Below are 15,403 nucleotides of genomic sequence, written 5' to 3'. Positions count from 1 at the left end.
GATGGGAGGGCAGAGGAGGAAGCGTCGCAGCAAGAAAGGACAGAGATAATGATGACGTTGATTAGGATCATGATGACATTGATGATGATGACGTTGATTACGATCATGATGAAAGTGATGATGATGATGCCGTTGATTAGGATCATGATGACAGTGATGGTGATGATGATTAGGATCATGATATTGATGATGCTCACATTGATTACGATCATAACGACAGTGATGATGATGATGATGACGTTGCTGGCCTCACCTGCTTGGGCTGGAGTTGCGCCGCGTCACGGAGATCAGGGGTCAGGGCGCGGGTCACGGTCACGACCCCGGCGTAGGCGCGCCGCAGCGCCGGGTCATCGGCCAGAGCCGGCACCGGGCCAGAGTCCGCCTGAGAGACACGCTCACCACTCACTCACCAATTACTCACTCACCACTCACTCACCAATCACTCACTCACCACTCACTCACCAATCACTCACCACTCTCACTCACCAATCACTCACTCACTCACCACTCACTCACTCACTCACCACTCACTCACCACTCACTCACCACTCACTCACTCACCACTCACTCACTCACCACTCTCACACACTCACCACTCACTCACCAATTACTCACTCACTGACCACTCACTCACCACTCACTCACCACTCACTCACCACTCACTCACTACTCACTCACCACTCACTCACCACTCACTCACCACCCTTACTCACCACTCACTCACCACTCACTTACCACCCTCACTCACCACTCACTCACCACCATCACTCACCACTCACCACTCACTCACCAATCACTCACCACCCTCACCAATCACTTACCACCCTCACTCACCACTCACTCACCACACTCACTCACCACTCACTCACCACTCACTCACTCAACACTCACTCACCACCCTCACCACTCACTCACCACTCACTCACCACTCACTTACTCACCACTCACTCACCACTCACTCACTCACCACCCTCACTTACTCACCACTCACTCACGACCCTCACTCACCACTCACTCACCACTCACTCACTACTCATTCACCACTCACTCACCACTCTCACTCACCACTCTCATTCACCACTCACTCACCACTCCCTCACCACTCACTCACCACACCCTCACCACTCACTCATCACCCTCACTCACCACTCACTCACCACCCTCATTCACCACCCTCACTCACCACCCTCACTCACCACTCACTCACCACTCACTCACGACCCTCACTACTCACTCCCCACTCTTACCACTCACGACTCAATCACCACCCTTAACACTCACTCATCAATCACTACTCACTCACCACCCACCACTCACCACCCACCAGTCACCACTCACTCACCACCCACCAGTCACCACTCACTCACCACCCACCACTCACCACTATCACAGGTCACATGAGATGGAGTCACGGGCTGGGTGAGATGGAGCCACGGGCTGGGTGAGATGGAGTCACGGGCTGGGTGAGATGGAGTCATGGGCTGGGTGAGATGGAGTCATGGGCTGGGTGAGATGGTGTCACGGGCTGGGTGAGATGGAGTCACGGGCTGGGTGAGATGGAGTCATGGGCTGGGTGAGATGGAGTCATGGGCTGGGTGAGATGGAGTCACGGGCTGGGTGAGATGGAGTCACGGGCTGGGTGAGATGGAGTCACGGGCTGGGTGAGATGGAGTCACGGGCTGGGTGAGATGGAGTCACGGGCTGGGTGAGATGGAGTCATGGGCTGGGTGAGATGGAGTCATGGGCTGGGTGAGATGGTGTCACGGGCTGGGTGAGATGGAGTCACGGGCTGGGTGAGATGGAGTCATGGGCTGGGTGAGATGGCGTCACGGCTGGGTGAGATGGCGTCACGGGCTGGGTGAGATGGCGTCACGGGCTGGGTGAGATGGAGCCACGGGCTGGGTGAGATGGAGTCACGGGCTGGGTGAGATGGAGTCACGGGCTGGGTGAGATGGAGTCACGGGCTGGGTGAGATGGAGTCATGGGCTGGGTGAGATGGTGTCACGGGCTGGGTGAGATGGAGTCACGGGCTGGGTGAGATGGAGTCACGGGCTGGGTGAGATGGCGTCACGGCTGGGTGAGATGGCGTCACGGGCTGGGTGAGATGGCATCACGTGAGATAGAGTCACGGGCTGGGTGAGATGGAGTCACGGGCTGGGTGAGATGGAGTCACGGGCTGGGTGAGATGGAGTCACGGGCTGGGTGAGATGGCGTCACGGCTGGGTGAGATGGAGTCACGGGCTGGGTGAGATGGAGCCACGGGCTGGGTGAGATGGAGTCACGGGCTGGGTGAGATGGAGTCACGGGCTGGGTGAGATGGAGTCACGGGCTGGGTGAGATGGAGTCACGGGCTGGGTGAGATGGAGTCACGGGCTGGGTGAGATGGAGTCATGGGCTGGGTGAGATGGAGTCATGGGCTGGGTGAGATGGTGTCACGGGCTGGGTGAGATGGAGTCACGGGCTGGGTGAGATGGAGTCATGGGCTGGGTGAGATGGCGTCACGGCTGGGTGAGATGGCGTCACGGGCTGGGTGAGATGGAGTCACGGGCTGGGTGAGATGGAGCCACGGGCTGGGTGAGATGGAGTCACGGGCTGGGTGAGATGGAGTCACGGGCTGGGTGAGATGGAGTCACGGGCTGGGTGAGATGGAGTCATGGGCTGGGTGAGATGGAGTCATGGGCTGGGTGAGATGGTGTCACGGGCTGGGTGAGATGGAGTCACGGGCTGGGTGAGATGGAGTCATGGGCTGGGTGAGATGGCGTCACGGCTGGGTGAGATGGCGTCACGGGCTGGGTGAGATGGCATCACGTGAGATAGAGTCACGGGCTGGGTGAGATGGAGTCACGGGCTGGGTGAGATGGAGTCACGGGCTGGGTGAGATGGAGTCACGGGCTGGGTGAGATGGAGTCACGGGCTGGGTGAGATGGAGTCACGGGCTGGGTGAGATGGAGGCACGGGCTGGGTGAGATGGAGTCACGGGCTGGGTGAGATGGAGTCACGGGCTGGGTGAGATGGAGTCACGGGCTGGGTGAGATGGAGTCACGTGAGATGGAGTCACAGCCTGGGTGAGATGGAGTCACGGGCTGGGTGAGATGGAGTCACGGGCTGGGTGAGATGAAGTCGTGGGCTGGGTGAGATGGAGTCACGTGACACGTGAGATGGAGCCATGGGCTGGGTGAGATGGAGTCACTGGCTGGGTGAGATGGCGTCACGGGCTGTGTGATTTGAATAATTCAGGTTGTCGCTTCTGGCCCGCAAGCCGTGGCCCGTGCCCCCCCCCCCCCCCCCCCCGGGGGCCGCGAGTGCCGGGGCTGCCCACCTCTCCGGGCTGCCCCCAGGGCAGCGCGTACAGCATGGCGTCGTAGGGGATGAAGGCAAGGTCCGAGGCGAGACCGAGACGCGCGGCGCTCCGCAGGAGAGCAGCGTGCGGGCGCCCGCCCATGAGCGCGGACGGCATGCAGGTCACCACGGCTGCGCGCACAGACACAGATCACCCGTGTAGCCTTCGACAGGGGCTTGTTTGGAGCATTGTCTGTTGGCGAGTGGCACGGCACACGGTGTGGGGGTGGGTGGCCAGCACCACGCCTGGCCGCCTTTGTCTCCCCGGTGCTGATGATTTACACACACCGCGCCAGGTACTCGTTTGAGGCTCGGGCATAGGTAAACACAAACACGCGCGCGATGTAATCGCCATTGGCCAAACATCCCATATGCTGAACTGCCTCCAACTGCCAGTAGCGTCCTTCACGAGCCTCCTCCACAGAGGCCGATCTTGACATCGCTGGTACCAGTCATCGGCAAGTCCACTCAGCTCCACGTCCTCCTGTACCACATCACTCCATCTCTTCTCTAGCCCGTGCCGCGCCCGTTTAGCCCCTCGATCCGGCCGAAAAAAAGCTGTTTATACTCCATATTTTAAAAGCTGTTTAGGCATGTGGTGGCTGGGCATGCGGGCTACATGACCCAGCCAATGCAGCCTTGCCTGCTGGAGGAGCTCACCGATGGAACCTTGCCCATATCTTTCAAGGATTTGTGAGCTCCTCACACAATCCAGCCTGGTTAAACCCAGGATGGATCGTAGGCAGGCCAGCCTAAATGTTTCCAACCGGTGAAGATGCTCCATTAGGGGGGTCCACGTTTCGCAAGCGTAGAGAAGGGAGGGAATGACTGTGGCCCAGAAGACTTGAAGCTTAGTGCGGAGCGACAGACCAGGTAGCTTCCACACAGCGTTACGTAACCGATGAAAAGATATTGCCGCTCGACTGATTCGGAGTGAGAGCTCTGCTGTTAAACCGGAGCCGGTCATGAGCACACTGCCCATGTATGGGAAACTCTCCACTCTCTCCACAACTGCCCCATCACCGATTGGGAGTTGTGGGGGTGGAGTGTCCGATGGTACAAAATACCCAGGCAAGTGCTTAGTACTGTACTGGTAGGAACTTCCTGGTTACACCAGCCCACAGGGGATTATTGTGTCCGTCCGTCCATCGTGCAGGGAGGGGCTGGGTGGGGAGGGAGGTGCTGGGTGGGGAGGGGAGGGTAGGGAGGGGCTGGGTGGGGAGGGTGGGGCTGGGTGGGGGGTGGGAGGGGTGGGGCTGGGTGGGGAGGGGTTGGTCACCCCGTGGTGCCCTTAAAAAACTCAACGTTTCACCTACTCACGCCGGCTTGTGCCCGCCCTCACAGTCGGGCATATTTGCGGAATACACCACGCCGCCGTTGACCCTGGCCATTGACCGAGTAACCCAACGTTCCTACCAGTTCCCTCCGCAGGAATGTGTTTTTGGTTGGGCTGATGGTAAGGCCCCACCTCTTAGTGGCACGCTCCAGTTTCAGCAACAGCGTCTCCAACTCCTCCTCTGAATGAGCAGCTATTACCAAATCATCGGCATACATAACGTGTTCTTGGTTCTTTCGGTAAAGTCACGTAGAAGGGAAATAATAAAATAATAAAAATAAAACATAATAAAATTTTTCTCACGACGTTTCGGCCACAACGCAAGCAGCCGTCCTCAGGTGAAAACCAGGTCCGTCGAGGCGACAGAGTCTGAATAAAACAGCACACGAGCTTGGAGCATATATATAAGCTGGGCGCCTTGACAAAGGAATTTGCATATCAAGAGGAATTTGATATGCAAATTCCTTTGTCAAGGCGCCCAGCTTATATATATGCTCCAAGCTCGTGTGCTGTTTCATTCAGACTCTGTCGCCTCAACGGACCTGGTTTTCACCTGAGGACGGCTGCTTGCGTTGTGGCCGAAACGTCGTGAGAATAATTTTATTATGTTTTATTTTTATTATTTTATTACTTCCCTTCTACGTGACTTTACCGAAAGAACCAAGAAGATGAATCCCTGCAGTCACGAAAGCTTTAAATCAAAATACATAACGTGGTTGACCAATAGGGAGCCATCCCTTGACCTCCCATTATATCTGTATCAAATGGAAATTCCCCGGGACAGTTATTGAAGGCTTCACGAACTACGTGGTCAAAATAGATGTTAAATAATGTGGGAGCCAGAGGACATCCCTGTCGCACCCCAAGGTGTACAGGGAATGGCTTTGACTCCCGGCCACGTAGTTTTACCCGGGCCCGCTCACCATCATGAAGGTCCTTAATGATCGTGAGCAGAGGGTCAGGGACTCTGAAAGCACGAAGAACAACCCAGAGCCCAGGCCTACTGATGGTATCATAGGCCTTGACCAGGTCAATAAAGTAGAGATGTAGGTCTTGTTGGAATTTCCTACACCTCTGCTGTAGCAGACGGACAGAAAATATGGCATCTGTGCTGTTCAACACACACACATACATACACACATACATACATACACACAACAACAACCGCCATTCGCCACTAAGTGGTGGTGACGTCACCACGACGCTTGTGCCAGGCACACACATACATACACACATACGTACATACACACGTACATACACACATACATACACACATACATACATGCACACATACATACACACATACATACACACATACATACATGCACACATACATACACACATACATACACACACAAACACACATACACACATACATACATACACACACATACATACACACATACATACGTACACACGTACATACATACACATACATACAAATCCAAATGTACAACAGGGGTCAAGGGTCGGGATCTAAACCCAAAGACCTCTTACATACCGGGCGAGGGAGTTAACATCCGTCAGGCCCCGCGCGCGGGGACGCAGCAGCGCTCACCGCGAGCGCCGAAGCGCGACGCCATGGAGAGCGCTCGGTCGTGGCTGTCGTGGCTGCCGCCGTCACTGCCGTGGCTGTCGTGGCTGTCGTGGTTGTCGTGGGGCGTGGACACGGGCGGCAGCTCCAGCACGAGCAGTCCCCGCGCCCGCACGGCGCGCACCAACTCGCGCGCCGCGCCGCGCCACACCGCCGAGCCCGACTCGCTCGCCTGCTCGCACCGCAACCACCACCACCACGATCACGACACACACCACCACAATCACGACACGCGCAACCACCACCACCACGATCACGACACGCAAAGCCACCACCACATTGACAAATCGAGTCAGTTCCATATCCTCTTGGACCACATCACTCCATCTCTTCTCTAGTCTGTGCCGCGCACGTTTAGCACCCTATGTATGGCCGAACAAAATCTGTTTGGGCATGCGGTAGCTGGGTATGCGGGATAGATGACCCAGCCAACGCAGTTTTGACTGCCAGATGAGCTCACCGATGGGACTGTGTCCACATCTGTCGAGGGTCTGTGAGGTCCTCACACAATCCAGTCTGCTGGTTAAACCAGGATGGATCGTAGGCAGGCCAGCCTGAATGTTTCTAACCGGCAAAGACGGTCCATTAGGGAGGTCCACGTTTCGCAAGCGTAGGGAAGGGAGGACATGACCGTGGCCGAGAAGAGCCGAAGCTTCCCGTTGAGCGACAGACCGGGTAGCTTCCACGCAGCATTACGCAGCCGATGAAAGGATAATGTCGCTCGGTTGATTCGGAGTGAGACCTCTGTTGTCAAACCGGAGCTGGTTATCAGCACACTGCCCAGGTACGGAAACCTCTCCACTCTCTCCACAACTGCCCCATCGCCAATTGGGGAGTTGAGGGGGGTGGAGTGTTTGATGACACAAAATACCCAGGCAGGTGCTTAGTTTTGTCGGGGCTGATGACAAAGCCCCCATCTCTTAGTGTCACGCTCCAGGTCAAGCTGCAGCAGCAGCGCCTTCAACTCCTCCTCTGAGTGAGCAGCAATAACCACCGACACGACCACCACCATCATAATCACCACCACCACGACCACCATGACACACACCGCCGCAACCACAAACACCACCGCCGCCGCTGTGAGAGTGGCGTTGAGTCCGTGGTGGAGGTTCGTCCTTGTCTACGTGTCTACGTGTCCACGTGCGCCGCGCGGGGGTCAAAGCCGCCGTGGCCGCTACCTCCACGGTGACCACGGCGATGCGCGCCCAGCGCAGGTGACGCAGCACGGCGAAGAGCGCGTCGGCCGGAGACGGCGCCATGTTGGCAAAGTGTGTGGAGAGATCGTCCCTGAGAGGGGGAGGGGGAGGTGGGATCAGGCCCAGCGCTAGCGAGGTGACGCTTCACTGCTAATCGCCACCACGGAATCCGGATTCGTGATCCCGGCGACAGAACGCTGACCCTACCGACCCATAGCCTGAGCCTGTTGACCCATAGCCTGACCCTGGTGATCCATACCCTGATCCTAGTGACGTATGCCCTAACCCTACCGACCCATATCTAGGCCCTACCTACCCATACCCTGACCCTACTGACCCATAGCCTGAGCCTGTTGACCCAAACCCTGACCTTGGTGACCCATACCCTAACCCTACCGACCCATAGCCTGACCTTGGTGACCCATAGCCTGAGCCTGTTGACCCATATCCTGACCTTGGTGACCCATACCCTGACCCTGGTGATCCATACCCTGACCCTACCGAGCCTTAACCTGACCCTGCTGACCCATATCCTGACCCTACTGACCCAAACCCTGACCTTGGTGACCCATACCCTGACCCTGGTGATCCATACCTTGATCCTAGTGACCTATACTCTAACCCTACGGACCCATACCCTGACCCTACTAATCCATACCTTTGACCCTTACCTGGGCCAACGTTGCCCCCCCCCCCAACGTTGTTGACCCCCACCCCCTCCCTCCCACGCACTCACTGCTCTTTGTCGCCGTCGTCGTTGCTGTCGGCCCCCCCTCCACGTTGCGGCCGCGTGAGCCTGCGGCTGAGGCAGGCCGGCCCCACCATCGCCTTGTCCCAGCGCTGGGTCAGCATGGCGGCCACCTCGCACAGCTCCGCATTGAAGGGCCCCACCACCGCCGAACAGCGACGCTCCCACGTGGACATTCCCTGCGGACGCCGGCAGCGTCTCGTATCAGAATTAGAATCTTTAAAATGAAACGTTAAAAAATGCTTAGAAAAATTAGTACCCTCTTGAAAACATATACATATACATACACAAATAGTAAGCTGTTGTGAAAGCCCGGCGCGCCGTTTGTCTGTCCATTTGTCCGTCAACAAAATCATAAGAGGCTTGCAGAAGTCCAAAACTTTTAGAAAGTGGGGGAGGAAATAGTTGATCAAAAAGGTTTCCGAAAATTGTCGACCCACCCCCGCTCAAAACATATTTTTACCCCCGCATAGGCATATACACCTACACACCCTACATACAACAGAGTGAGTAGTATCTAGTGACTTTCTAGTAGTATCTGACTCTGCAGTAGTATCTGGCTCTACAGTAGTATCTACTGGCTCTACAGTAGTATCTATTGACTCTACAGTAGTATTTATTAACTCTATAGTAATATCTACCGACTCTATAGTAGTATCCACTGACTCTATAGTAGTATCTACTGACTCTATAGTAGTATCTACTGACTCTGCAGCAGTATCTACTGACTCTATAGTAGCATATATTAACTCTATAGTCATTACTACTGACTCTGCAGCAGTATCTACTGACTGTAGTGGAATCTACTGACTGTAGAATTATCTACATACTATAGTAGTATCTACCGACTCTACGGTAGTATCTACCGACTATAGTAGTATCTACCGACTCTATAGCAGTAACTACTGATTCTTGCAGTAGTATCTAATGCCTATAGTAGTACCTACTGAATCTATAGTAGTGTAAAGACTGTGTCAGCAAGTCTCAATGTGAAGACAGTGTGTCAGCGAGGCTGGATGCAAAGACACGGCACCAGCAAGTCTGGAGGATCTTCGTTGGGAAATTCCCCAGGATGTCCAAAATAGACGGCTGGGGAAATTCTCCCGGAGAATCCACGAGGATAAAAGCAGGGCAAGAAGGGAGGTTGGGGGCTGTCTAGAGGGACTCGGGTCATCGTCGCTGTCTTCACGTCGTCGCTGTCTTCACGTCGTCCCTGTCTGCTCGGTCATATGATCTCCACATCGGCATTATCTCATGACGAGATAATTTTATTACCTGTTATTTTTTTGTATTTTCTATCTACATTACTTTACCGAAAGAAACCTCTACAGCTTGAGTCAGGAGTCGTTACAGTAGTATCTATTGACTTAATAGTAGTATCTACTGACTATAGTATTAATTACTGAATATAGTAGTATCCACTGACTATAGTAGTAACTACTAACTATACAGTAGTATCTACTGACTCTATAGTAGTATCAGTGGATAATAGTACTAACTTCACAGAGGGTAGTGGTGAGGCCTAGTCCAATGCAGAGCCCCCGGCCTCGCCTAGATTGCCCAGCCGGCCGAGGTGGCACCTTTGCAGGCTGGGCTGGGCTACTACCCCCCACCCCACCATCCCCCCGCCCGCTCTACAGTAATAGTATCTAAGAACTATAATAGTAGTATCTACCGACCCTATAGTAGTAAGTGCATATATTGGGGAGAAGAGGACAAGACACTGTAAAGAATTTACCTCAGCGTTGTGTATTTTATATTCTTTGGGTCTTTCGGTAGAATCACGTAGATAGGTTCAAAGAAAATAAAAAAAACTACGACGTTTCGATCACAACACAAGCGATCATCATCAGGAACATTTTCATAATTTTTTACGCGAATGAGAATTCGATAAACGACGAACTAAAACCTGCTGCACCGTCAGCGCACTCCGAGCCTCGCACAACCGCCTCGCCTGCTCCGGCTCGCTCGCGCTCTCTCTGTGCGGGCTCAGCTGTCCCACGGTGCTCGCGAACACAGAGGGGTCATTCACTGAAGAGTCACAGAGTCACAGAGTCACTGAAGAGTCACTGAAGAGTCACTGAAGAGTCACAGAGTCACTGAAGAGTCACAGAGTCACAGAGTCACTGAAGAGTCACTGAAGAGTCACAGAGTCACAGAGTCACAGAAGAGTCACTGAAGAGTCACAGAGTCACTGAAGAGTCACGCACAACGGTGGAAGAGAGGTCCAACGCACGATGCACGTGAGGAAAGGGTCAAGGGGGAACGGACGATCGGGATCGGTCGATGAGTCTTGTCGTGTGGGCATCGGTCGGTTTGCCACCCGTTGTGTGGGCACCTGTCGGTGGGCACCTGTCGGTGGGTACCGGTCGTAGGTTACCGTTCGGTCCAGACTCGTCGTGTGGGCTCCGTTTGGAAGGCCCTACCTGCAGCGCGCGGGGGACCTCGCACTCCTCCCGGAGCGCCGTGGCCTCCAACCAGTAGCCGAGCGGCTCGCGGCCGGGCCCCGGCACCGAGAGCTCCGAGTTGGCGCGCTCGGCGGCCAGGCGCCCCGCCAGCTCGGCGTGGGCGCGGCCGAAGAGCGCCGTGTCGCCGCACTGCCAGGGCCCCGCCACGCCCACCGTGAAGGTGGCGCCCAGCCCGGGACGCGGCAGCCACAGCAGCAGCAGCAGCGGCGGCAGCAGCAGGGGTAGGAGCAGCGCGGGACGTGGAGACTGTTGCAGCTGCCGGGGTGGGGACTGATGCAGCTGTCTGGGTGGTAACTGATGCAGCTGTCTGGGTGGTGACTGTTGCAGCTGTCTGGGTGGTGACTGTTGCAGCTGTCTGGGTGGTGACTGATGCAGGAGTCTCCAAGGCTGCAACTGCCGCAGGTGCCGTGGTGGCCGTATCATCAACGATGGCTCTTGTGGCCTGTCGTCCACTGGACACTCTTGCATCATCTCCCTGCTCTTCCTCCTCCTCTGCCACCTCATCGCAATTGTCATCAACGTCGTCATCATCATCACCACCACAATGACCATCGCTGCCTTTGGCGTCGGCATAATCATTGGCGTCATCGTCATCATCGACGATGGCACGTCCCTCATCATCATCATCATTGTCACCATCATCAGTATCGTCGTCGTCATCACTTTCCCCATCTTTCGTCTCCTCTCCTCGTCCATCCATCCGGTTCTCGACGACTCATCCTGCGCGTGAGCGTCGGTCCTCGATAACCACGCGGCGTCATGTCCCGGCCGTTGCCACGGCGACGTGAGCTCCCACGTGACCAGCGCCGCATGCAGCAACCACAAGTGGCGCGCCACCGCCGTGCCCCGCCACCGCGGGTGATTGGCCAGGCGATCCACGTGATGTGGGGCGGTCACGCCGTGCCCGGCCCCTCCCCTCGTCGTCGCGGCCCCATTGATATTCCTTATGACGCCATCGCTTTTCTTTATGACGTCATCGCTTTTCTTTATGACGTCATCGCGGATATTACTGTTGCTTCTGCCGTTCTGTTCGACGATGTTAATGCCAATATTGTTGTTGTCGTTGTTGTAATGGATGTCGTTAAGGCTGTTGCTGTTGTTTTTGTTGTTGTCCTTGACGCCACCATTGTTTGTAAGTTCCCGTCGCACATTATTGAAAGCAGCCACCGTCTCCGCTCTGCAAGTCGGCGTCGATGACGCCTCGACGCTGGGGTCACGTGGGGACATCGCGCGGCAGCTTCTGATTGGGCTGCAGTTCACCACCACCGTCACGTGACGCGCGAGGCTCAGCCCCCAGCCAAGTGTCGTCACGGTGGCGTGACCTGGCGGGAAAGGGCACAAGCGGTGAACCGACCTAGTCGATTCTTAGAAATCCTGAACCAAGTTCTGTGAGAGACTTGGGAATAAAGAACGGATTTACATAAAATAATAACAATGGAAATCACAGGTGAAGGTGAAAGCTGGTCAACGTCTCGGTGGATGATCAACAGTGGGTAATCAGTGGGATAATGTGGGTTCATCTGGGAAGCATTCTGGCAGAAGATGGCCGGTGCTTAAATGAGATTAGAGCCAGGATTGCCACGGGGAAACCGGCGTTCGGCAGCAGCAGAAGGCAGCTGATGCAACGGATGAGCGGAGAGTCTGGTTAAGACCAAAGTGTGTGGAGAGAAGTGTGGAGTGTGGTGTACAGTGTTGAGCGTAGTAGGCGAAGAAACTTGGGACACAAGTCTCCGTCTTCAGGTGGGACCGTCACAGTAAATTTGGCTGTGACGGTCCCACCTGAAGACGGAGACTTGTGTTGCCTCCGAAACGTCGTGATTTAATTGATTTATTTTCATTTATTATTATTTATTTTTAGTATTTTTACCTACGTGACTTTACCGAAAAAACATAAGAGTGTGAGTTTCAAACACGTGGCACGCAGGTCCATCATTACACGTGCAGCTGTGACACAGACGCACAGGTAGAGAGTCACCCTATTGCTCTATAGGACCATCGTATCGGAAGGAATTGGGGGGGGGTTTGATTGTAAGATCGGCAGTTCGCCAGCATCGATTCAGTCAGGCAAGGCGGACTCTGCTGCCGATGAGACACTGGGGCCTCGACTCCGTCCCCGAGTAATTCTTGTCTGGAACTAATCCTGATGGAATTATGCAATCGCAGAAGGCCGCGTGGCCGATGGGTTGTGTAACAAACACTCGGATGGTTTTGTATTTCGAGATTAGTAATAAGCATGACGATTTGTAACGCGTACAATTTTCACTTTCTCGAAAGCAGTCCAGCTCAGAGATCCGCTCAGTAGAAGTCAAATAAAAAAATATGTTAAATTTTGACTCAAAACTTTCGTGACTGCAGGAATTCATATTATTGGTTCTTTCGGTAAAGTCACGTAGATAGAAAATAAAATTAAAATAACAAATAATAAAATAAGACCGTTTGTGTTGCGATCGAAACGTCGTGGGTTGATTTTATTCTTTTCAATGTATTATTATAATTTTATTTTATTAACTGTTATTTTTCTTGTATTTTCTATTTACGTGACTTTACCGAAAGAACCAAGAATAGAAAAATGATGTTGTTTGAGAAGGCGCTTAAAGTTAGGTAAAGAGTCAAGCGCTGCGAATGTGGACGGAGAAACGACGCATGGCGATCATGTCCCTGACTCTCGGTGTCGAGAGTAACTCCTGGGTCGAGTTCTGGCGATGATTTTGGGACAGGACATCACGAGGCCCGAGAGGTATGAAGGGCGACCGGTCCTGCAGGCAGTGACACAGAGGCAGGCGATTTTGAAGGCCATTCTGATGGAGATCGAGAAGCCAGTGGAGGTCAGAGACAGATAGGTAAAGGAGACGTGTTGCCCGCGTATTTATTGATTCTGTCATTTCATCGTTGGAGCACGATTCGTGAAGGCCGCAAGGTCAGATGCTGGGTGAGCGTGTGGGTGAGGCTGGGTCACTGACCATGGCCCCGTCACGGGCTCTCCTTCACAAGTCCACCTCGCCGAGCACACGACCGCACACAGACACACCGCGGCCGACTCGCCAGACCCGCTCGCCACTGCGCTGATCACACCACCAGCGTCACCACACACGGCCAGCTGGTTATGCGCGGAGACACTGCACACACTGCCATGAGACACCAGTCCACACCACACCACACCAGCCTACACTGATACCACCCCACTCACACCACTCACACCACACCAGCCTACACTGACACCACCCCACTCACAGCACACCACTCACACCACACCAACCTACACTAGCAGCACACCACTCACGTCACACCACTCACACCACACCAGCCTACACTGACAACACTCACATCTCACAATTCTACACCACGCCACACCACTCACACCACTCACACCACACCACTCACACCACACTCCTCACACCACACCACTCACACCCCTCACACCACACCACTCACACCACACTCCTCACACCACACCACTCACACCACTCACACCACACCCCTCACACAACACCACTCATACCAGACCAGTCGACACCACCCCACCACGCCACTCACCGTGCTTCGCCAAATTCTCAAATCCAGCGGTGCAGCTCGGAGTTTCTGTTGAACGCGTCCCCCACCACCATCACCACCATCATCACCATCACCACCATCATCACCACCACCATACTGCCCGCAGCACCGCGAGCAGTCCAGTTTAGCCAGGCGATGAGGACGACGACGATGTTGCTGACGATGTCATATGGAGGTGTGAATGGGTGGAAGGAGTGATGGACCGATGCAGCTGTGGATCAAGGAATGGCTGTACGGGGTGGACGGGATGATTGATTGATGCTGGTGGTGATGCTGATGATGGCGGCGAACTGGACCAGTGGAAGATGCTGAGCCCAGAGGTGGATGAATGACCCAGGATGGTTGACAATAGATGAGTAAGGTGGTTGGTTGTTGTTGTTATTGTTGTTGGTGAACGATGCTTGAGTTTTAGACGAACAGTGCGTGGTGGGTGAGTGCTCGTCCAGGGACCCGTGCGTGCTCTCTCCACGAGACCCAAGGGCTGGATTAGGAGGCCCAATCAGCAGAATTGGCCCGCTAATCCGCGCGCAAAGCGGGTCTGATCGGAGGACACAAACCCAAAGATGCCCCGGATAGCCTTCAGAGTCCGTTGGGGCAAGTGCTGTTAGCGAGTAGTACCTGTCAAGGCTGGTACGACACACGAGAAGATGGGTGGGGTGGGGGGGGGGGCAGCAGCATGCCCGGCCGTCTTTGTCTCGAGCTGGGTAAACCCAGATCATCTTCACATATCGATTTGTTCGCCACTGTTATTGGCCGTGAACGAGAACGGATTGAACGCAGGCCGCTGGGTTCGTTTCGCAGTGCGCTAACCACCGCTCCACCACTACGCAGGTACAAATACAAAGATCCCCCGTATAGCCTTAACAGACTGTAGGGGCAAGTGCTGTTAGCGAGCACCTATGAAGGCCGCAACGGTACACGAGGGGGTGGGTGGCCAGCACCACGCCCGACCGCCTTTGTCTCCCCAGTGGCGATGTTTTCACACTGCACCAGGTACTCATTTAAGGCTGAGTCGACCTAGGGGAGGCCCAGGACCGGTTCAGATAATCGTCACTGGTGTTAGCCGTGAGCGGGAATCGAACCCGGGTCGCCAGGTTCATAGCTCAGCGCGCTAACCGCTACACCACCGCTCCCAACAGACACCCACACACCTGTACGTGCCAACAACGC

At 54.7% G+C, this 15,403-nt stretch overlaps 1 protein-coding gene across 2 annotated transcripts in view; it reads right to left on the bottom strand.

The window, feature by feature from the left end:
* Nucleotides 1-6,306, bottom strand: part of LOC133340790 (retinal guanylyl cyclase 1-like) — a 24,947-nt gene extending 18,641 nt beyond the window's left edge. Inside the window, exons 1-3 of one of the 2 annotated variants that reach the window (XM_061549198.1) lie at nt 6,234-6,306; nt 3,320-3,471; nt 254-382 (exon numbers count right to left, since the gene is read on the bottom strand). In XM_061549198.1, coding sequence (XP_061405182.1) covers nt 254-382; nt 3,320-3,471; nt 6,234-6,258 — 306 coding nt within the window. In that variant the 5' untranslated portion in view covers nt 6,259-6,306. Of the gene's footprint in view, nt 1-253; nt 383-3,319; nt 3,670-6,233 lie in introns of those variants that run through there. The other variant, XM_061549190.1, reaches the window with a different exon arrangement.
* Nucleotides 6,307-15,403: the final 9,097 nt, after the last annotated feature.

The sequence above is a fragment of the Lethenteron reissneri genome, chromosome 2 (genome assembly GCF_015708825.2).
Source record: "Lethenteron reissneri isolate LAM-NWPU_2019-01 chromosome 2, ASM1570882v1, whole genome shotgun sequence".
In the NCBI taxonomy this organism is placed as follows: Eukaryota; Metazoa; Chordata; class Hyperoartia; order Petromyzontiformes; family Petromyzontidae; genus Lethenteron; species Lethenteron reissneri.
The sequence above is the reverse complement of the archived record's forward strand: the minus strand, read 5'-3'. Positions and strand labels throughout refer to the sequence as shown.